At 65.4% G+C, this 22,807-nt stretch overlaps 1 protein-coding gene across 1 annotated transcript in view; it reads right to left on the bottom strand.

The window, feature by feature from the left end:
- NCOR2 (nuclear receptor corepressor 2) overlaps nucleotides 1-22,807 on the bottom strand; it is a 182,405-nt gene that overhangs the window by 15,083 nt on the left and 144,515 nt on the right. The window contains 15 exon segments of the mRNA XM_047088379.1: nucleotides 189-440; nucleotides 854-1,075; nucleotides 2,213-2,567; nucleotides 4,028-4,237; nucleotides 4,239-4,324; nucleotides 4,977-5,063; nucleotides 5,330-5,470; nucleotides 7,763-7,913; nucleotides 11,397-11,500; nucleotides 11,822-11,926; nucleotides 12,098-12,200; nucleotides 12,920-13,059; nucleotides 14,070-14,231; nucleotides 18,175-18,331; nucleotides 19,220-19,340. Of these exon segments, the coding sequence (XP_046944335.1) occupies nucleotides 189-440; nucleotides 854-1,075; nucleotides 2,213-2,567; nucleotides 4,028-4,237; nucleotides 4,239-4,324; nucleotides 4,977-5,063; nucleotides 5,330-5,470; nucleotides 7,763-7,913; nucleotides 11,397-11,500; nucleotides 11,822-11,926; nucleotides 12,098-12,200; nucleotides 12,920-13,059; nucleotides 14,070-14,231; nucleotides 18,175-18,331; nucleotides 19,220-19,340 (2,396 nt within the window).

Genomic DNA, 22,807 nt, shown 5'->3' with positions numbered 1-22,807 from the left:
GCGTGCGTTCTCAAGGCCGTCCCACCGCCCGGGCCTCTAAGGTGACCGCACCCCACAGCCTCAGCGAGAACACCCGCGTCCTTTGCACTCCCAAGGGGGCCGGGCGGACGAGGGACGGGGCCGGTTCTGGGGGCGCGGAATGGTGTCCACCCACCACCCCGTTGCCTGGAAGTGCCCTCCCCACCCACCTCGAGGGCCAGCGGCATAGTTGAGTGCCAGAGAGGATTCGCGGGGCGAGAGGCCCCTCAGCATGTCAGCCCGCTGGGCCATGGCGGTCGCCGCGTTGTGGTGCATCTGCTGCGAGGTGATGTAGTCGTTGATGATCGTCTGGCGGTTCTCCAGCGCCGCCGTGTCGGGGTAGCCGCGGATGAGGTAAGGTGGGTACAGGTGCGGGTAGGTGGGGTTGGGGGCCAGGTGTCGGGGCAGGTAATAGGCCGCGGCTGTGGGGAGAAGGGGAGCGAGGTCAGGCTGGCTCACCCGCCCGTCGTTCCGCCCCCGGCCCGCACACCCGACGGCCTCCCCCAAACACCGGCCACAACCCAGAACTGAGGGGCTACGCGCAGAAAAACCTTGGCTCCCCAAGACAACGTGGGGTACTTTTTATCGATAACGTTCTTTGGATCGAAGTTCCCCTAAAGGGCATCCACAGCGTAGACCGCTGAGATCCCCGAGGGATGCGTCCTTTGAACCAGATTTTCAGACCACGTCCGTTTGAGAAACGCTCAGGCACTGCGGCCTCTTTTGATACGTTTGCAATTTTAAAGGCACTGATAAGTTCCACAGGAAACTGGGGCTGACACGGACGAGGTCCCCGGCCCCGCGCTGTGGAGGTCTATGGGTCCCAGACAATCACCTGCATCGAGAGGGATCCCGCGGGGTATGGAGGTGGGATCGAAGGCCAGGGGGATGTGGCCGCGGTACAGGTCCACACCGCTCACGCCCCGAAGCAGGTGTTCGTAGGGCGAGATGGGGTGGGGGTGGTGCTCAGGCACGGCGCTGTGGGGGGACTTGGCGATCTCCCGGGGCGTGGACGTCAGCTTCCGGTCCTGGGATGCCTTGCTAGATGAGAGGCTGCCTGTGGGGACAGGCCAAGGGGGTGGCGTTGGACCTCTGTGCCACCGCTGTCACAGCCCCCAACACGGGGGCCGCCGGGGCCAGCATTTAGGGGAGGCCACTTGAGGGGGGCGGCTCTCGGGGACAGAAGGACCAGACCTCCTCCTTCACCTGTCTCTTTGCCTCCGGTTCCTGTGTTCTTTCATTTACCCATTTGCTGCTGTGTTTGTGTTATTTTTTAAAAAACTCGTTCATTCACGCTTTCATTTATTTGTTCTTTTGTTCATTTGTTCCTTCCTTCCTTTATTCAAGCAATCGAAAATATTTATGGAGCCTCTGTTACAGGCCAAGCACTGTCGTAAGAAATGCAGCTGGCCCCGTCAACACAACAGGCAGGAAACCACACCGACGTGGCGCACTTAATGCTGGAGAGAAGCGACCCACTAGTCTTCAAGCGAAAATCTCCGCGAGATCAACGCTCCGGGGGACGTTCAAAATGTGACACAATGTGACCAGAATAGTGGGGGAGGGTCATAAAAGCCTTCCCAAGAATGCGACATTTGAACAGAGACCCGAAGGACAAAAAGAAGCCACTTAGGTAACACTCCGCATGTGGGGGAGGCTTCAGGTAGCGGGGAGAGCAGGTGCAAAGGCCCCGCGCACACTCAGGAACAGAGAGGAGGAAACCCGCTGGTCTGGCCTGTGGTGGATAAAGGAATGTGGTGACCGTGACGTGCAGAGTGCACCGGGCCAGGTCCTGCGGGCTGCTCACGGCCGTGGCTAAAAGGTGGATTTTTTTTTTCCCCTAAATGCAGTGAGGAATCACTAGAAAGATTTAAGCGTTAGAGTGGCGTGACGGGATGTGAATGTTTCAAAAGACGGCTCTGGCTGCATCCGGGACGCAGGATACAGCAGGACAGGAGGGGAGTTGCGGTGGCCCCCCAGGTGGGGAATCACGGTGGTCTGGGGGTGGCAGGGAGACGAAGAGAAATCGAAGTGTACTTTGGGGGCAGAAGCCACAGGCCCGGCAGGTGGAAAGTACGCACCGGCCCGAGGGTGCCCCCGGTTTCTAGCCTAAGCTGAGGGTGGGTGGGCAGGCAGTCCCCCGAGGCAGGAGCCCACCCGGTGCCCGCACCCCACCCCCCCACCCCCCACGTACCCTCCTGCAGGCGTGGGGTGGGCTCCCGTGTGGTCACCGGCGAGCCGCGTGGGAGGTGGCCGGCGAAGGGCGCCCCGTGCTCCTCGTAGGCCAGGGGGCTTTGGCGCGGCTTGCCCAGCTCAGGCACGATGACCGGGGCCCCCCGGGTGATGGAGCCCCCCGAGCTGCCGGCTGCCCCCGGCCGGCCCTTCAGGCTCTCTTCGTAGCAGGCGCGCTCCAGCGCCCGGGCGTCGGCCATCACGTCCAGCGGGTGCACGGGCGGGAACGTGCGGCCGGGGCTGCCGATGATGGAGCGCACGTCATGCTTTTTGGAGCCGGCGGAGGACGGGCCAGTGTCATACTTGAGCGGGGTGCCCTGGGGAGACAGGGGTGTGAGCACCGGCCGCGGGACGTCTCTGAGCCTCAGTTTCTCGGCCACGAAGCAGGAGCGACGGCTCACGCCTCCAGGGGCAGGGGGACGAAGGGCTTTGCTGAGCCTGAGATGAACGCACGGGTCACCGCCCTGTCCATCCCTGTCCTGGCCCCAGGGCCACCAAGCTCACAGGCCAGCCATGCCCGGAGCAAGCGGGGACCCTCCGTCGGCCCCTGGAGCCTCGACACCCCCCCTCCTCCCACTGGTCTGGGACCCCCTCCCCCCGCCGGCCCACTCGAGGTCACTCCAGGAAATTCAGCAGCAAAACCCAGTCCCACCGCCTGGTGCCCAAGGCTCAGAGGTCAGGGCTGAGGTCTGTTTGCTCTCCGGCCAGAAGGGGCAGCTGAATAAACAGGGGGTCATGGACCACAGTGCAGGCCGGCCGCCCCGGAGAAGCCCCCGCTCTGTTGACACAGCCTTGGGAACCCGGGGTACAGCGGGGGCCGGCGTCTGTAAGCAACAGAACCCTGGGTCTACTCACGAACGTTTTCGTCACTTCCGTAAGAAAGGGAAAGAGATACCCTGCTTCTAACGAGGATACTGTAGAGTCAGACTGGCCTTCCTCTGGGGTCCACGGGCAAGTCTCACCCAGGCCCCTGGCGGTGGCTACCGTCCCCACTGCTTCTCCGGGCATCGGGCACCTTCCCCCCAAGGGAAGCTGGGTCGCCCTCCCGGGATACCCTTCCCAGCCCCGTCTGGCTCATGGCCACGCAGCCCCAGGGACGGTTCCCACCGTCCGTCCTCCTTCCATCCGGCCACCTCTGACCACGGGAAGGGACAGTGGTTTCCACTACCGGCTCCTTGCACAACGGGAGCTGATCGGGCCCTACTGGGCTGGGGCCCCCTGGGCAGCCGGGGCCGCAGGGGTGCAGCAGGCTGGTGGGGGAAACGGGACGCCGAGAAGCAAAGACGTTGCAGTTTAGGAACATCTGGGTTTCACCAACTGCCATTCACTTGCTGTGTGACCCTGGGCAAGTCACTTCACGTCTCTGAGCCTCCATTTACGCACCGATCAAATGAGACCCTCAGAGCGTGGCTGCGGGGGCTAAACTGGGCACGACGCGAGGTGCTCAGGCGGCACCTGGCCTGTAACAAAAACCCAGACAGCAGCAGCCGTTCGTTTTCACGGTGAGCTCGGGGACTGTAGCGGGCTGCCTGGGCTCTCTGGGCCTCAGTTCTCCCAGCTGAAGAACGGGGATATGGCTACAGACCCCACAGGGCGTAAATACAATTCAACGAGGTCACGGATATAAAGCCCTCAGCACAGAATCTGGAACGCACACGGCAAAGGGTCAGTGGCGAGCAGCTGTGTAATCTCGGGCAAGGTGTCCACTGAGGCGAGCCTCAGTTTCCCCATTTGTAGAGGCCAGGGAAGCAGCTGCCCTGCCCAGCCGGCTCCTTACCTGTGTGATGGAGCCCTCCTTGAGCGGCCGCGGGGCCAGGGGCAGCTCGGGCGTGCGCCGCAACTCTTCCCGGGGAATCTCGTGGATGGAGCGGCCGGCCTCCTTCACCGTCGCCACCAGCCCCTCGTGGGCCGGCTTCAGCTTCAGGGGGCCCAGCGCCTCCAGGGGCCGGGCCTTGTAGGCCTCGGCCAGGTCCCGTGGGGGCGGGGGGCGGTGGCGGCGTGCCCTCGCGCTTCAGGAGCTTGGCCTCCCGACGGAGATAGTCTTCCTGGGCTTCCACGTAGGACCGCGGGATCCCTGCCGAGGAGGACAGGGCGCTGGCCCTCGGCTCTGCGCCCCACCATGCCCCGTCCTACCCTGGGGTCTCCGCCCTCCAGTGATTCTGGAGCCAGACGACCTGGCTTCTAATCCGCACTCGCCGTGTGGCCTTGAGCACATGACCTGACCTCTCTGAGCCTCCGAGCCTCAGTCTCTCCACATACAGAACAGGACTACTAATCGAAACCCCTCACCGAGCCGTGCACGTTCAGTGAGATACCGCAGACGGAAAGCAGGGGATGGGGCCCGTAGCAGGTGGCCGGCCACCGACCAGCCGAGACAACGTGGGTGACGTGGTAACGGAAGCTGCCGGTGAGTGCCAGTAAGCGGTAACGCCGGCCTCACACGACAGCACCGAAGCGGCACTTGGTGAGTACCGAGCACGAAACAGAGGCTCAGTAAACCCAGCGAGGGCAGGGCGGCGGCTGGTAATCTGCTTTCCCTCTACGTTTCTAAGGAACAAGTGTCCCTGCTCTCCGTTTCAGCCCGTACCCGCACAGCTCGCGTACGCGTGCACGGCTCCCCGCCCCCGCCCCCCGCCCGTCCGGAGGGAAACCTCTGAGCCCTCGTTAGAGCTGCCCTGAGGGCAGCGGGCAGCCGGACGCCGTGGGGGGCGGTGGGCGGCTGGCACCTTGTGTGATGGAGCCTCGGATGTGGTGCTGCTCCTTGAGGTGGTGGGGGCTGTGTCGCTCCGGCGGGATGGCCCGGCCCATGAGACCTGGAGGGGGGCAACCGCATCAGGGTTACGTGGGTCCCGTGGCCACTTGAAAGCAGTCCCCAAGATGATGGCGGGGCGCTGGCACCGGACCCTCTCGGGGGCGGGAGGGGGGGCCGTCACCGCCTCCAGACCGACCCTCAGCCAACCCCAGCCCCAGGTTTCCTCTCCGGAAAATCGGGCCAACCGTCCCCGCCCTCCCTCCAGGGGGCGCTCTAAGGCACTGAGTTGGGAAGCCCCCCCCCCCCCCCACCGGTCCCGGTGCCCACCTTCGATGCCGGCAGAGGAGATGGCCCTGCTGACGCGGCCCTCCATCATGTCGTAGGTGCGCTTGGGGGCGGCCGTCTCGTGCGGGGGTCCGGAGCTGCTCCTGCCGTCCTCCTTGGAGCACTGGGACACAGATATGCCACCTGGAAAGCAGACCGCGCTCGTGGCAGGGGGCTGGCGGCCCACAGGGCCCGGGGACAGGAGACGCGGCCCCGCCACAGGGCCCGGCTGAGCCTCGCGGGGAACCCCAGCGGGCAGTCCTGCCAGGGCCTGAGCCCCGACCCACCGTCTCAGGGGCGTGCCTTCGGCTACACGTGGCCACGTGGGTGTGCACGCAAACACGTCCTCACACGGGTGCCGGCTTGGGACACGAACAGCAGCGCACACGCGTGTGTGAGCAGAGATCCAGCAGCAGCGTGCAACCATTTGTGTGTGCACGTGTGGGCGTGTGCACGTACACACACACGCCTGGCCGCCAAGAACGAAGTGAGGCCGTGCGCGCAAACGTACCTGTGTGCCTGTGTCCTTGTGCACACGTGTGTACAAGCGTGGACGCGCCTTACGAGTCCACGTGGGGAGAGTGTACAATCTGGGAGGGCTGGCCGTGGCACACGTGGCCTTGCTAAGCCGGCAGAAGCCCAGAGGGGCCCCCCAGACAGGCCTGGGGTCTGAGAAGACAGAGGCCCAGCCTCGCCCGGCAGGCTGGAGCCCCACCCACAGCCTCTCCCCCTCAGGGCGGCCGAGGCCGGGGTGTCGGAAGTAAGCTCCCCACGGCCCCAGGCCACCCCCCGAGAACAAGCTCTGCCCCCTGTTCCTACACGGAGTCCGCTCCAAAGGCTACAGGCTGGCGGCCTGCAGACAAACTGGGCTGCTTTTCTTGAGAATTAATCGCTGATATTTGAACACGGTGGTTTCAGACCAAAATGGGAAAAAAGTACGTGATATAAAAGGACAGATCAGCAGTGAGCTGGTGGCCTCCCATCCACACGGGGCGACGTCCACCACCGTCGCACCACAGTCGCCGTCCGGGCTGCCGGGGGGCCCGTCCCCACTCCCTGCCGCCTTCCACCCGGCCCGCCGCCCTCACTCGCCACGCAGCTCCAGGAAGCACGTCAGGGACTCGAAGGCCTCGTGTGCCCGCATTCTGCACATGACCACTCGAGAGCCACCGGGGCTCAAGAACCGGTCCGGGGACCCGAGCGGAGCCTGTGCCCTCCCTGCCCACACACCTCGACCCCAGGCCCCCCTCAGCCCCTCCCCGGACCCTCAGCCACACGCTGACGCTGGCCCCAAATACGCAGCCGACGGCCTGTCCCGCGGCCACACGGCACCACCTCCACCCCTGGCCAGCACCGAGGGGGCGGGCGGGCACAGGCAGAAGCAGGCACGGAGGAAAAGAGATGCCTGCTCGCCAGAGGAGAAGTAATTTAGGGCCCTGCAGTGCCAGGGACCGAGCAGAGGTGAGTGCTCAGTGCTGAGAGGGGTGCCCGTCAGCTGAGTTCTGTTCCACCGCCCTGGGTGCCCGAGGCCGCCAGGAACCTCATATCCGGCTCTGTACCCCCAAGTGCCCCCACGCAGGCTGCCTTGGCTGTGGGCCCTGAACCCAGAAGGGGAGAGGGGGCGGAGGCAAGGGGAGGTGGAGGGTCACTCTGGCCATCACCTCCCGCTGGCCCCCCGTGTGCTGCCGATCAGAGCTCAGTGTTGGCCTCAGTTTCCCCACTCTGCTCTGGCAAGGCTGGCCACAGCCTTTAGTTACCTAAACTGTAAAGAACTGAGCGGAGGTGAAAGGGAGACCAGCCCTCACCGGCTGCTGGCTTGCATCCTGCAGGGACAGGAGGGTCACCACCTCTCTGGTCACGCTTCATGCTGTCACCCAGCCCCGGCTCCCGGTGAAGCCACCTCAATGGGCCAAACACCCTGCTCCCCTGATCCCAAGCCTCCCGGTCTGTCGAGGGGCCAGAGGGTGGCCAGAGAGAAGGACCACTGTGACTGTACACCCGGAAAATGGGGATGAAAGGCTTCTCCCTGGTTCTCGACCACTCAGGAAGGGCACCAACTCCCCAGATCTGTTTTCCAAAGGCATCTGGCTGCCTTTTTACCCCCACCACGTTTTTCTGGACACTCCTCTCTTGAGCAGCTCTAGAAACACCAAAGCCTGGGGTCTGGTGGACAGGGCTGGAGGAGTAGGTTTCCAACACTCACAATCTGCATCTCACGTGGTGTCCTGAGAGCTCTCTGAGCGGGGGGCTGCATCCGCTGGGCTCCCCATAAATACCACGTGGCCCCACTTTCCTCCAGCGGCCCCCCCTCGGCCCTCCGTCTCAAGGTTCTTTCCCAGCACTGATAGACTCCCACGGACGGGAAGGAAGGCCGAGGGCCTGGCTGGCCCCAGGCCGCCCCGCCAGCTCCTCGGGGCTGTTAACAACAGGACTCACCCTCGTAGGACAGGACGTGGCCCTTCTTGCCCTCGTAGATGACGTGGCCCTTAGGCAGGCTGTCCTCCCGGCTGCGGTCCAGACGACTCGGGCTGTCCTCGCCGATGATCCTGGTGATGGTGCCTTTGTACAGGACGTCGGCCGGGGTGCCCTGCGGGCACGGAGCGGGTGAGCCCCCGGCAGGCTCCACACGGGGGTCCCTCGGGCTCGGCGAGCACGACGCGGGCACGACGCGGGCGCGTCCAGCGTGCACACACGTGTGCCCTCCCAGCGCACACAGGCGCATGCACACACGCGCTGGGTCCACCAGTGCACACGTGTGTGCATCCACGTGCTGCTCCCAAGGCGGAGACAAAGCCCGGCGGAACAGCACCACATCAGGAAGGTGAATCCTAAGTGTGTTTACTGAGCGCCCGCCGCGGAACGGAAACCATCCGGAGCCCCCTCTACCTACTAACTCGTTTAATCCTGGCAATAATCCTAAGGCAGGCACGGTCGTGATGCCTGTTTCAAACGGGGAAACTGAGGCACTGAGCGGTTAGGTGACTTCACCCGGGGTCACCAGCTAAGGAGGGGCAGGGCTGGGATTGGAACCCAGGTCGTCCGGCCCTGGCGTCTGTGTTCCAACCTGAACTGTATGGGTTTTACCTTCTCAGAGCCCTGACGTGTTAAGCACCGACAGTAACTAATGGGGGTGCTGAGATCCTGTCCCTGTACTGTGCCTGTGACCGTGGGCCAGGCACCCCGGTTTCCCAAAGCAGGGTCTGTCAACCCCAGCACTATGACGCGTGGGGCCAGTGTCCTGGGTGTGTGAGATGCGTAGCAGGACCCCCAGTATCTATCCGCTAGATGCCAGACACCGAGCCTCCCCGATCTGCCCCTCTCCAAGGCGTAACAATCCGAGACGTCCCCAGACGTTGCCCAACGTCCCCTGGGAGGCAGAGCTGCCCACAAAGGAGAACCACGGCCGTAGAGGGAGCTCTCCACGAGGGGAGGTATCCAAGCAGAGAGAAGACAGCCACAGGGAGTGCCATCCTGCCCTGGGCAACCCCCGAGAACATGAGCGTGGGGATCAGGTACTGACCCCCCAACCGGGTCAGACTGTTGGATGTCAAACAGCAGCTGTACAAACGAGTTGCCGGGTGGCCTGGGTCAAGTCACCTTGCCTCTCTGAACCTCAGTCTGTACGTCCACGAAACGGGAACAACCTCTGCATCTGTAATTCTCAAAGGCGCTTGACACAGACAAGCTCGCCCTAAATCGAGACGTCTCTTTCCTTCTTTTCCTAAGAGTACTGGAGCCATTTCACAGATGTGGGGGTCCTACTGAGTGCCAAGCCCCGGACCAGCGAGCCCCGAGCGGTCCCAGAGAAACTCGTCTGCTGAGACACATCCCCCCCTGCGGGCTAAGGGCACGTGCTGGGCTTTTCCTGCAGGCCCTGCGTTGCGAGGAGGGGGCAGGAGGGCGCTCTCGATGTGGACGACCTCCCCAGGCTTCCCCCAGCAAAGGCTCTGGCCGGGGTCTCCCCGCCCCCGGGGAAGCATCTGTGCGCAGCGCGGTAGAGCTGGGGGATAGCTGGGCGTCCCACCCGGGGCGCCCAACAGGGCCAAGCTGTCAGGACAGGCTCCTCCAGAGGCGGCTGCTGCCAGCACACCCCTTAGCCGGGTGGGGGCGGGCGCCATCAGAACCGGGCCTGTGACCGGGCCCCTCTCGGGCAAAGCAGTGGCTGAGCAGACACCACAACGGATGGTGGGAAGGGGCTCTGCTGGAGGCACCGAAGGCGGTCCGGGCTTCAGCAGAGGACGGGACGCGAAGGGCTGCGGACGCCGCCCCTGGGGACGACACACGGGGCGAACCCGTGCGGGCGGGGAGACTGTTTGCCTACGGCCTGTTTCGGGGACGGGAGCCTGCAGCCTCCCGGAGCGGACCCCAGCGAACTTCGCTCCCGGGGGCGGGAGGAGCCCCAGGGAGGACGGCGCGCCGGGGCCTCCTCCAGCCTGCGAAGGGGCGTCACGCCCGCTGGGTTCACGGGCGCGTGCGCGTGCCTGTGGTCTGTGCCGGGTTTCCCCGCCGCCACCCGGAAGCGAGGCCGTGGGAGCGTCTGACTCCCACGTGTTCTGGCAGCTGTCACCCTCTGCGAAAAACAGCCGACGGGGTGTGAGTGACCGAGACGGCGTGGGTCACAGCTGCCGGGAAACCCAGGGCAGGTGGGCTCCGAGGGGACCCGGAATTCGACCTTTAATCACAACCGGCCCCTTGAGAAAGACTCCGGGAGGAGTGCTTTTCCCCAGAGGGGAAACCGAGTCAGGAGGGGCCGCCCCTGCTCGAGTGAGTGGGTGGCAGAGCGGGGACCTGAACACCCCGGCCTGACTTTTGCCCCGGGTGCTCGTTCTTTGCACTCAGCGAGGCTGCCTCCCGAAGCCTGTTATTTCAAAACCTACAGCTTTCCTTCCCCTCTGTGGTCTGATCTGAGGCCACCGGGGTCGAAAACGCCTCCCTGCCGCCCAGCCTATGGCGGGACGCGGCGCCTCTAACGTGCGTGTGGGTGGGGCGGGGGGTGTCGCGCGAGCCCTTCTGTGCGCCCGCCTGTCCCGCCGTGTGTGTCCGTGCCTGTGTCCTGTATGTGAGCGTGTCTGCACGTGTACTTAGGGGCACGCCCACACGTGTGTTCTGGCTCCTCGTTCTCCGGCACCGTGTTCTAGGGCCAGATGCGGCTGGGCACGAAACCCCGGGTCCGCTGCTCACTAGCCATGTGACCTCAGCTTTAATCTCTGGGCTTCAGTCTTCTCATCTATAAAATGGGCTATCCTAGCATGGGCTCTGTGCCAGCATAAAGCATCTTGTCTGGACCTGGGTGGAAGGACGGAAAATAAAGCCCGGGGAGCTAAGGACCCCAGGAGCCGGTGGTGCCACACTTCGTGCTCACTGGCCAGGGAGGAGAGGGTTCAACGTGTCCCGGATGCACAGGGAGCCCCCGGCCTTGGTCAGGTGGAGAACAGAGCCCCGCCCCCCCGCCCCCATCTGCATCACAGGAGGGCCTCGTGACCGACTCCCCCCCAGGGGTGGGGGCCGGCTCGGCCACAGTGTGGAGCACCTGTCCGCGAACAGCCTGAAGGTGGCCTCCCCTCCCTGCTCCAGGCACCGCGGCCCTCACTGGCCCTCGCCCGTGCGGAGACGCGCCCACTCGCTATTCCGAGACTCCTGCAGGAGGCTCACCCCCGAGAAGTCTCCCCGACTTGCCCGTCCGTGTGGCCTCAGCAGGCCCGGGCGTTCTGAATCATGGTACGTCACTCAGTTTGGAGCACCGGGCACTCTGAAGTCACCCGCCCCGTTCTCACGGCCTGTGAGCCCCGGCCTACGTCCTCCGGCTACCCAGCCGGCCCCCTGGGAGCAGCCACTTCTGCGTTTTGCTCAGCACCTGGGGTGCGTGGCTCCACACAGACAAGAGAAACGACCATGGAACGAGCTGCTGTGCCCAGGACATCATCACACCCACCGACAGACAGGTGCCATGCGGTGGCACCAGGGGGAGCAGAGGGGCCGGCCCACGGCTCTGCCTGCGGTCAGGGCCGCGTCTGGAGCCGCGGCCCGCGGTCCTCCCCCCGCCCCTCGTGCGGTGCCCCGGGACACCTACGTGGGTGATGGAGCCACGGTACGTGATGGGGCTCTCAGAAGGCACCCGCGTGCCGGGGATGCCCTTGGTGATGCTTCCTCCCGGAACCGAGCCCAGAGATGTCCCTAAAAGACACGAGACACGGGGCATAAAGGGTGTCCACAACCCCTTCCCAGGTCCCGGCCCTAAAAGCCACCCCGACTGGGCTCCTGGTGACCGGCAAGTCCCCCCTTGGGGTCTCCCCTGGGGCAGAAGGTCCCCCTGGCCCTAAACGGCAAGGTAAACAATCAGGAAGACAGGGTTCTGGACCCTGTGGGAGCCGATGATCCTCAGATTTGGGATCGAAGTACCCGTTCCTGCCTCGACCCTCCTCCAAAGAGCAGAGGGGCACCCGCTAGGGACGCGGGGCAGCATCCGGGCCTCACGCCCACCCCTCATGCCCTCACCTCTCAGCACAGATGTCTCCTGGGCTGTGGGCACCCCCAGGTTCTCTGGGGGCCCAGCCTGGCCCCGCGGGGACAGCTGCTCCTGCTTCACTCCGCTGAAGGGCGCTGGGGACGGGTGAGAGCGGTGAGCCACGCAGCACAGGTGCAGGGGCCTGGGGCGACGGCCCCCACCTAGCCCTACCCAGGGGCCGGGCTTCGGCACCCTCCCCTCAAGCCCCCAACGTGGACAGCTGGAGCCCCGCCCGGGCCATCGAGGTGGGGGGCCCAGATCCTTACCCAGCTTCTTGGGGTCCATGGCAAGGGGCAGCCCCATGGTGATGGGGCCCACAGGGGCCTTGGCGTGCTCTGAGTAAGGGACGTGGAGCTGCACCGACATTCCCTGTGGGGGGCAGAGGTCACGGGTTCACGGGCGCCCTCGCAGTCCCTCCACCACACGCCCAGCCAGAGCGTCCTGACGCCCCTTCTGCGAGAGCCCAAGGGGAGGGGCACGCCGGAATCCCACGCAGGCGGGGAGCCGGGGGCTCAAGTCCCAGGCCGCTGGTCAGCTGAGTCACCACGGACAAGTCCCCAGCTCTCCTGGGCCTCGATCCCCTCACCTGCGAAGCGGCCGTCAGGAGCCGGTGGGGCGTAAAGGAAACGGTGCGCACGTGTGGTCCGGGGCAAAGCGGACACCTGGCCCCACCCCTCCCCGCACAGGCGGATACGTCAGGGAGGCGAAGGGGCAGGCAGCCACAGACGGCTCACCACGCGCTGTCGAGTGCATCCGACCTTCCGTCTCACAGAGGGGAAACCGAGGCACAGCAAGTTTAGGTAATTTGCCCAAGGCCACACAGTCTGGCTGCACAGTCCGTGCTCTTGACTGCCCGAGTCCCCAGGTCCTGGGGCAAACTCCAGCCCGCTCGGGCTCTAGCAGTGAAGGGCACAGAGACGACCCCGGCCCCTCGGGTGCCCAGCCCCCACCGAGGCACCGTTGTTTCCGACGCCCCGCTTTACAGACGGAAAGCCTGAACCCCAAAAGAGGAAGGGGCTGTTCTCTGGGCACCAGGCCACACAGATGCTCCGGGGGGGGGGGGGGCGGTGCTGACCCTCCCGCCTCACCTGGGAGATGGCGTTCATTTGCCTCTCGAGGACGCTGGGGTGCTTAGCGGAGGAGATGAGGGGCGGCGGGTTGGAGATGGTGGGTGGGCGAGGCAGGACGGGCCGGGCGCTGTCATGGAGGCCCAGGGGCAGTGGGTGACCTGTAGGGCACACGCCTGTCCGTCACAGGGCCCCTGCCAGACAGACCACCCCCCACAGGCGCCTGTCCACACGCGCCCTTCCCTCCCTGGGGAAGCCTCCCTCCACCCTGCCACAGCCCAGCCCCCGTCTAAGCCCCTCACCTCCAGCCCGGACCCCCTTTAACTGGTCTCCCCGTTCCCACTTTACCCCCTCCCCCGCCAACAGCAGCCCATTCCCCTCAAAGGAATTCTGAAAAGCCTACTGGTTCACATCCTCCCCTTGCTGTTTGCCTTCCATGGCTCCCCACTGCCCCCAGGATGAACTCTTAAACTCTGACACGGCTTTCAGGTGCCCCCGACCTGGTGCCTGTGGTCTCCCCGGACCCACAGCTTGGGCACCGGGCTTCCTCCGAGGCAGCCGGATTCTGTGTCTCAAGTTTCTCCCGCTCTTTCCTACCTCCGACCCTCTGCACGTGCAGTTCCTCTGCCTGGCCTGTCTCGCCCTGTTTTGCTCCTGGCTCGTTTATCCCACTCATGCTTCGGGATCAGCTCTGCTTAGGACGGCCTTTGCTGACATCACAGCCCTTAGCAGTCCCCAGATGTGCTACTTCTGTTGCTGGCGGGGCCCGGCAGGACTGGAGGACCCAGAAAGAATCTCAACCCCCGGCTGAACGTATCTGTAAACCAAAGCAGGTCCCTCCCCTCCTCCCTTCCCCCCCAGACTTTTCTTTCCACCTGCCCATTCTCTAGCTCTAAGTCACTGGTGGAAGACAGAGCCCCACTCTAGGGCTGCCCCCTCACCAGCGCAAGTACCTCCTATGGCTCCCCACTGCCAGTGGCTTCAACTCTAATCCTGCACGTTTCTCTAATCTCAAAAGACCCCCTTCTTTCCCTTCACCGACCAGACCATCCGTCTTGCTGGGCCCCATCAGATTCTAAGATCCCTCCGCATGCAGCTCCAAACCAGTGCCAAGAGTTGGCACCCAATGACTGACTGCACTGGCCGACCGAGCTCGGGCCGAGCTACTCACCAGGCGGGGCGTAGGAGAAGGCCGAGGGGTCAGGGGCGTGCGGGGAGGCCTTGATCACCTCACGAGGGGGCACAGGGAAGGGCAGGCCCGACGTCCAGCACGGAGGCTCTGTGGGCAGCTTCTGGCCGTCAGCTGCAAAGGCCGAGAAGAACACAGGCTTCTCTGCTGAGGGGATGAGGCAGGGCCGTCAGCCGTACTTGGCCAGCCCCGCCCAAACAAGGCTCTCCTGCGCCCACAGGACTGGCCTTGGGCAAGGATGGGGTCCTGGCCAGTAGTAAGGGGGACTATGCTGGAAGCCCACCAAGTCTGCAGGCCAGCACCGCCCTGAGCCCCTGAGATCCCAGGGAGCTTCTAAGCCGCAGCGTGCCAGGCAAGCGAGGGACCCTGGACCAACCTCCAAGGCAGGGGCTGGAGCTGGTGGCCTGGGCCCCGCCGCCTGATTTTGTACGGACACTCGCTCTGGAGCACGGCCGCGTCCGCCCGTTTATTTACTGTCTACGGCACAGCTGAGTAGCTGCAGCAGAGACCGTCTGGCCCGTAAAGTCTGAAATACTGACTGTCCGGCTCTTTCTAGAACAAGCTCGCTGGCCTCTGCACAGTGACGAAGGCTCGCTTCGATACGTATGCCCTGGCAGGAGGGCCGACCGGAGGTGCAGACCCTTGGGATAACAACGACCATCGCGGCCGCCTGTTTGCTGAGCACGTACTGTGTGCCAGGCACTGTGCTAAGCATCCCGCCAGCATAGATCCAAGCAGCAAGCTTGCGAGAAGGAGGCCGTTACCAGATCTGTTGCGTGGAGGGGGAAACTGAGGTACAGACACATCGGTGGAGTTATCCAAGGTCACCATCGAATACGTGGCCAAGTCGGGATTTGAACCCTCAACCTCCTGGCCTCTGCAGCCACAGATAACAGAACAGGAGACGAAGGCCCTCCCACAGCCTCCCACGAGCCGGCACTCGAAGCCCTGTTTGTGTACCGACTCGTTTATCCTCACTGCACCCTAAACGGAACTATCACCGTCTCCATTTTACAGCTGGGAAAACTGAGGCCAGGAGAGGCAAAGTCATCAGGTCAAAGGCCCACCGCTGGGAGGGGAAGCGGCTTCGAGCCCGGGCGGTCGGGCTACAGACTGTGACCTTAACCTTCACTAGGCACTGTGCCCACAGGAAGATGAATGAAAGCTGGCCCCAGGTTCTCAGGCCTGGGGACACCCCGCAGCCACGGCCAGAGGCCAGGGGCCCGGGTCTGTGGTCACGGCATTCGCCCGCCCACCTCCTACCCTCCTGAAACCTGCCCCAAGCTCCGAACCTCTCCCTCGAGGGCTGGCTCAGCGACTAGGGGAGGTGAGTGGCTGAGAAGCCAGGCAGGAGACACAACTGGGAAACCCCAGAACTCTCCACCCCTGGGGCAGGAACAGCGGGCAGGTGTGGTCTCTCGGGCCACCTCCGATGGCGCGTTGGCACGGAGCAGTGAGGCCTGCCACAGGCACAGCAGGTGGCGGCGCAGGTGGGCCCGCTCCGGATTCTCCACAGCTCTCCCACGAGAGACCGAGCCCCCGGGACCCATGCCCTGGAGAGGCGGGCAGCCCACAGGAGGGGGTCGCAGATGTGGGGAACAACCGCGTGTAGGCATTCAACAGCCCCTGATGGAGGCGCCCCCCCCCCCCGGGCCTCGCTCGTCCAGCTACCCACCCCTGCCTCCTGCAGCTCAGCCTGGGCTGTGGTGGGCAGGGGTGGGGGCTGGGGGGCTCCTGGGGCCGGGCCAGCCTGGGCGGGAGGCCAGGGGCCTGGAGAGACAACCTGTTCCTCCAGCTGGCCCCGGGGGAGCCCACGCAGGAGCCGGGAAGCAGGGGAGCTCCCGAGAGACCAGAATGGTGCCTGAGGCCAGGGGCGCTGTCTGCCGCGGGGAGCCGTTCCAGGAAAACAGCCCCAGCCCCCCCCCCCCCGCTGCAATCAGAAACCACCGGTGGTGGCACCCAGGACGCGCCCATGACCTGTCCCAGCAGGTCCTGGCTGGCCCCGGGTGATGCCCGGCCACCCGAGGGTGGCCTAGCCCTGCTCAGATCCGGCACGGGTCAGAGCTGCTTGGGGCCCTGGCCTTGCCACGCAGCAAACCCCTGGGCTGGTGCCCCGAGCCTGGAATGTTCTCCAGAGCCAGGCCCGGCTCCTCCCTGCAGTGAGGCGTCCTGGTCCCAGCGTGGGGGGCTGGCAGGGTCCCGGGAGGAGGCAGACACCCCGCGCCCTCATCCCCACTCGGGTCCCTCAGCAGGCCCGGCTGCCTTCTGCCTCTGAAACAAACTCCCCGCCTCCGCGGTCACCCTGCAGTCCAGACTGCCACCACAGCTGGTCGGGAGCAGCACGGTGGCCTCCCCCATCTGCCCACAACTCCCTGTAGCCCTTCCTCCTCAACAATGGCCAGAGAGAGAGGGACATCTTTCCAAAATATAAATCAGATTACTCCCCACAGCACAGACACATCAAAATGCCTCCCAAAGAGGCCTCTCCTACACCCGAGACAGAATCCCTGTAGCACCGTGGCCTACGAGGCCCTACGTAATCCGGGCCCCAGTTTTCCTGCTCTGATCCTCTCTCCCACCCCCTCACCGCCCATATCCACCTTTTGGCAGCTCCCCAAACACACCAAGCTTGTCCCTACCCCAGGGCCTTTGCGTGTGCTATTCCCTCTGCCTGGAATGAATGCCCTTTCCCCACATCTTCCCATGACCTCACCTCCACAGAGACCCCTCCTCTGAGCCTCCCCGACCCTGTTTCGTTCTTTAATTACGTGAATGACTCCTTCTTTCTGCGTGTGTCCTGGCTTACCGTCCTTCTCAACCACAAAAAGAGCCCTCGATCCTTTCACCTTGCTCACTGCCAACTCCCCGCCGCCTGGCACGGCACTCGGCCATCACAGGTGTTCAACAAGTGTCCCGACCCAGTGGCCAGCAGACAGCCTGCGTGCCGGCCAGGGTGCACCCCCGCCCGCGCGTGTGGGTGGCGTCTAAGACTTCGCGCAGCAGGGGAGAGTGGACTCGGGGAGGCGAGGGGGCAGGATGACTACACGGGGCATGTCTGGCAGGCCCGTGTCACTAGTGGGAAGCGTGGAGCGGGCCTCCCTCAGGGACGGCCCTGCTTTTTGTTCTCACACAGGCGCACAGCAGCACCCTCAAGGGGGCCCACGGCCAAGGGCCAATCCGGCTTCCTAGGGAAGGGCTCTGTACGTGAGAAGCGGGTGCAGGTGGCACCCGCCCTCCGACCCCTCGAGTGGCCAGCGGGACCCGAGGCTGGCCCGGCGCGGGGGGGCCCCTGGAGGAACTGCGCCCAGCACCTCTGATGCGCACCGACCCACCGCGCGCCAGGCTGAACGGGGAAGGGCGCCCCTTCGGGGACACGGGCCTGGAACTTCCTGGGCCCGATGGGGAGCGTGAGGCAGAGAGAAACCGCAGAACGCAAGAAACCACGCCTGGCCCGTCTCCTGACCTTGAGCTTCCCGTGGCCACAGCAAAGCGCGCCCCGGGCAGCTGCCGTAACACAGCTGCTCCGGGAATTACCCCACGGGCTCCCCGCTGGACCCGGCGACCTCGGCCTGGAGCAAGGTCAGGGTGAGCGCTGGAGTGGGGCAGCGCTTCCGGCCCGGGGCCCAGAGCCGCTGCCAGCTGGGCGCCGAGCCTCCTCTACGGCTCTAGAAGCTCACACGTGGGCGGAATCCCGTGGAATCAGAGGCTGTGCCACAGACGCGCTTGCGTGCAGACACGGCGTCTTTGAACAACTTCTAACGTTGCCAGTGCCGAGAAACCAGATCTCACGTGAAAACACGGGTTCCTGGCTTCTCCGGAAGAACAACGGCAGGCCCGCACCGCCACGGGGTGACTCGGCGGAAGCCAGCGGGTGCCCGCCTCAGACCAGGAGCTCCCGGTTCGCCACCGTTCCCAGCATGCCCCACTGCCTCGCCTCCACCGCTTCCGCTCACCTACCCGGCTCGCCTGCCCCTACAGGCTCGGAGCCGCGACAGCCGGCCCACGCGCACGGACGGCCCTCATCCCCGTCCCCGTCGTGCCCCCCACGCCCCCCTACTCTCCACCACGGCCACGGGCGCCCACTCACCCTCCTTCTCAGCAGGAGGCACGGGGCTCCTGCTTTTGCCTCGGGGGCTGTTGCCGGGCTGCTGGGGGGTGTCGTTCTCCGGCTGCAGGTGCTGTGGCGGCGGGGGGGCAGGGGGAGCCGCGTCCTCCCGGGGGGGCTCGTGGACTTTGGTGACCTGCTGGGAGAAGCGAGGGGAAATGAGTATCTTGACAGGCCGTCCGTGGGCCGCAGAGATCGGGGAAAGCCTTCCAGGCCCCCCGCAGGTGACAAGCCCGAAGGCCAAGGCGGCGAGGTGTTGAAAGGCGCGCAGCTCAGGGGGCGGGAGGGTAGGTCTTTGCAGAAGGGGCGCGGGGTGTGGCCGCCCGTGCCCCCTGCCCCGAGTCTCCGCGGGTCTGGGAGGTCGGGACGGACGAGCAGGACCGCGCCCGGCCCTGGCAGCTGGCCGTACAGCACAGCCTGGCCCGCCCCGTGCCCCTCACTCCGAAAGCCCCCCAGCCCGCAGCCCCCCGGCCGCACCTCCTCAGAGAGGCCGGGCCGTTGTGACGAGGGGGCTCCTCCGAGGGGCTCTGCCTGCGCGGCCTCGGGGCTCCCCACAGCCTCTCCTGGGGCGCCTCCCACGGGGTCTCCCCGCCTTTCTGCCCACGGCGCTGAGACGGCCGGGGGATGTCCTGCCCTCCCTGGTCTGGGGGAGCTCTGGAGAAGCCTCGGGGGGCAGGGCGGAGGTGGGCACGGTGGGCGCGGCCCCTCGGGCCGCAAGGGCCCGCGCGGGCACCGGGCCGGGAGGGCGGGAGGGAGACCCGCAGGCCGCAAGCTCCCTGGTTCCTCCAGAGCCCCACCCTGCACGCCCGCCTCATCTCCACGGGGATTTCTCCAGGAAACAGGAGGCTGCCGGGAAGGGCCGAGAAGAGCGAGGCTGCAGGTGCTGCCCCCCCCCCGGCCCCCCCGGAGCTGGGCACCCGCCCTCCTGCGCCGCCTCCCTGAACCGGGGCTGAGGGTGGGGGGCGTGGGGGGCTGCTGCCTTCCTCGCAGGAGTCCTGGGGTGCGGGAGGGACGCCCGGGCACTCACGATCGGGGGTATGGCGGCCGCCCGCTGCTTCAGCTGCTTCAGGTCCAGCGGCTTCTGGGGGGAGGCGTTGGCCCTGGTGTCACTGCTCGGGGTGAGGAGGCTGGGCCGTGGTGACAGCAGCCTGAGGGGGAGAGGAGCGTCAGCCCACAGGCTCACCGCTGGCCTCTCCGGGCTCCAGCCCTGCAGGACCCGGCCGGAGGGGGCCGCCAGAAGCGGGGCAAATGTCCAGGGTCACCCGGCCGAGGAGACCAACCAGGACGCGGGGGGGCGGGGAACGGGGCCAGGCGACTCCTCCCTCCCTCCTCTGGTCCCGGCCGGGTCCGTGAGGAGCCAAGACCCGCTCCAAGCCCAGCCCAGAGGCCCAGGCCAGGATTCAATACCCACCCCCCCCCCCGAGACAGCCCCAGGCAAGCAAAGTCCCAGGGAAGCCGAGACTCGGGGCCCGCGCCGCGCAGGGCTCTTCCAGAGCTGCAGCAAAGCCGAAGACTCAACCAGATTAAGGCTCGGCGAGCTTAAGAGATTCAGGGAGATTATTCATCACCCACACAGGGGAGGTTCAGGTGCCCGGCGTGGAGCTGAGTGGACCCCACGTACTGGAGGCAGGAGCCGGGGAAGCCGCCCGCTGAACCAGAACTCGCACCTCACCGGCCCGCCGCTTCTGAGGCGCTGGAAGCACACGGGCTGCAAGCTTCGTGTGCAGGGCCCGGTCAGCGTGCACCCGTCTGCCCATCAGCCACAAGCACGGCCGCGAGCCGAACCCGGCCCGTAAGTGCTTCATTCCGCAGAGCGCGGTCGCCTCGTCTGCTGCTGACACACACGACCGGGAACCCGCCCGGGGCACCTGGCAGGGCCCAAGTGGACGCCAGGGACGGGGCCCCGCCCGTGCAGGGGCACCCAGACACAGCCTGCCCTCTTCACGGGCGTCACCTCCTTCAGGAAGTCCTCAGGGATTTCCAGGAAACCCCAGAGTACTGGGCACAGCAAGCTGCCACAGCCCCTGTCCGCCTCCCTCGTCGGCAAGGGGTCTCTGAGGTGGGATCTCAGTCTGCCCCGGCCTGACCCTCACCTCCCCACCCGGGCTGCCAGGTTCCCGCCCAGCTCCTGAGTCCCTCCCGAGACCTGCACTTGCTGAGCACACAGCAGACCCAGCGCTGTGCCCGGGGAGCACGGAGAGACCCGGGATCCAACCTCTGCCTGAGGGACGCCACCGGTGACCCATCAGGGTGTGCGAGGGCACTGGCCCTGGGCCGGGACTCGCCCGGGGGCGGGGGGGGGGGGGGGGCAAAGCTGAGGCCGGGTCCCCACGGCCAGAGGGCTCTGTTGGCACAGCCCCTACTGTGTGCCGTGACCGGGTCAGGCGACGCCACGTGCAGACCGTAAGCCACAGCCGCCGCCTTCCAGGCAAGGGCCGTGACAACGAGGACGTGGCTCGCGGCTCTCTGCGCCCAGCTGCCGGAGCCAGACGCCCAGCCGTGAGGTAAACGTGCCTCCTTCCTGGGGACGGAACAGGGCGCACACCCGACTCGAGGCCCGGGCGCCTTCTGCTCTCCGTGGTGGCCGAGCCGCCGAGCCACGGCCATGACAGCCCGTCCTGCGGGTACCGCCTCCCGCCCGCGTCTGCCACACGCTCGGCTGAGCAGAGACAGACGCGGTGACGCCCGCCGGGGCTGCCCCTGGCGCGCGGGGGAAGGTCGTCCTGACTTCTCCGTGCTCCGCCGGCCTCCACGGTCCTCCCCGCCCGCCCGCCCTCACCTCTCTACCTGCCCTGCTCATGCTCCGAGGGCTTCGGGCCTCCCTCCCCTGTGGCCGCCGCCCCTCCCTGCCCCCCTGCACCAGGCACCCCGACGGGCGTGAGCACCCGCGCCCTCAGCAGTCCTGATGTGCCCCACCTGCCTCAACTGCCCCCTCAGCCGGCCTCCCCTCCCCTCCGCCTGCCAGCATCCACTGAAACCAACGGGCCCTCGTTAACCTGAACTTAAGAACGAACACGCTGCAGCCGCTGCGGAAGAAGCCCGGCAGTTACTGCAAAGGCAAGACGGTTACCATCTGACCTGGCGGTCCCACTCTGGGGGCGTCTGCCCAGGAGAACTGAGGACACGGGTCCACACACGCGCGCACAAGGTCGGTTCGCTAAGGTCGCAGAGGCACTGTCGCCACGGCCAAAAGGTGAGAAACCACCCATGTGCCCAGAATCGGCTTCAAGGATACACAAAACGTGGTCCGTCCACACGGTGAAATAGGAATCAGCCATAAGGGGGAGAAAGTACCGGGAGGATCTGGAAAACCACGTGCCAAGTGACAGAAGCCAGACGCAAAAGGCCACACGCATGAATCCACCGGGATGAAATGCCCAGAGGAGGCAAACCCAGAGACAGAAGCTAGGGGAGTGGGGGGCCGGGGGCGGCGCGGGGAGGGGGGCTGAGCACAGCGTTTCTCTGGGGTGGGGGTGGGGGGTGACGAAAACGTTCTGGGCTTCAACGGCCGTGATGGCCGCACGTCTCTGTGAACAGACTAAAACCCGTTCCGCTCAGCTGTGCACGTTAACGGCTACGTAGTACGCTATGTGAATTATATCTCAATAAAGCTGTCACGAGAAAAAAGAAAAAAGAAAAAAAAAAAAAAGAACGTACTGTATGCCAGCCGTAAAATCAAGAGTTTGATTAACCGTATTGCTTCCAGGAACAGTAAGATGTCGTATTTGATGCATACACAAAAACACAGACACAAGTATTAAAGTTGAGAAGTAACATTTTGTGTCTGCGTAAATGCTTTTAGAGCACGCATAAAGCAAAGTGTCTGGTCCCCGCCAACTGGGCCGTGAACCAGGGCCTTCCCCTGGAGCCTGTGCCTGCCTTGGTTTCCCCACCTCCTCACCCAGGGAGGGGCAAGTCAGACTGGAGGGCAGAAGGGCAGGGGCTGCCCCTCTAAGGCTCTCCACAAGCAAGCGCTGGGGGCACGCACAGAGACCCGGACCCCTCTTGCCTGAGCACCCCCTCAGAGGGAGGCAGGAGCTCAGTGGGGACTGGGGCCACGGGCGCCACGCTCCGCAGCCAGCCCCACCCCTCACTGTAAGAGGGTGGCATCCCAGAGCAAGGGTCTGGGTTCAAGTCCTTCACAGGCCTCAGGGTCCGGAACCCCCAAAGGCACGGGAAGACGGGCGCTCCCACCGCTCCCAACCTCCCCTCGTTCCAGCAGCCACAGCGGCTGAGCACCGCCTCCAGGAGCCTCCTCAGGGGCGGCTGGGCCTCTGTTCTCTTTCCTTTGTTTTCTTGGAAGACAGCAGCTTTTATTTTCCTCTCGGGAGGCCCGGGTGGGGCGGGGCTCTCGGAGCCTGGCACCAGCCATGTGACCCGGGAGAGGCAGGGGAAGGCGGCAGCACGGCCGGGAGCAGTTCAGGGCTCACGCTCCCCGTTCGAATCCCACCTTCAGCCGTATGACTGAACCACTGTGCCTCAGTTTCCTCATCTGTAAAATGGGCGTGAGGACCGTCACCCCCCTCCCCACCCCTGCCACCGGGAACTGTTCTCTGGGGGAACAAGGGAGCACACGCACAGAATACCGACAGCAGCACCCTGGGCTGAGCAGGAC

The sequence above is a fragment of the Lynx rufus genome, unplaced genomic scaffold (assembly GCF_022079265.1).
Source record: "Lynx rufus isolate CCGP_SWC_20201006 ecotype Redwood Valley unplaced genomic scaffold, mLynRuf1.p SCAF_24, whole genome shotgun sequence".
Classification (NCBI taxonomy): Eukaryota; Metazoa; Chordata; class Mammalia; order Carnivora; family Felidae; genus Lynx; species Lynx rufus.
This window is presented reverse-complemented; position numbering and strand designations above follow the sequence as displayed.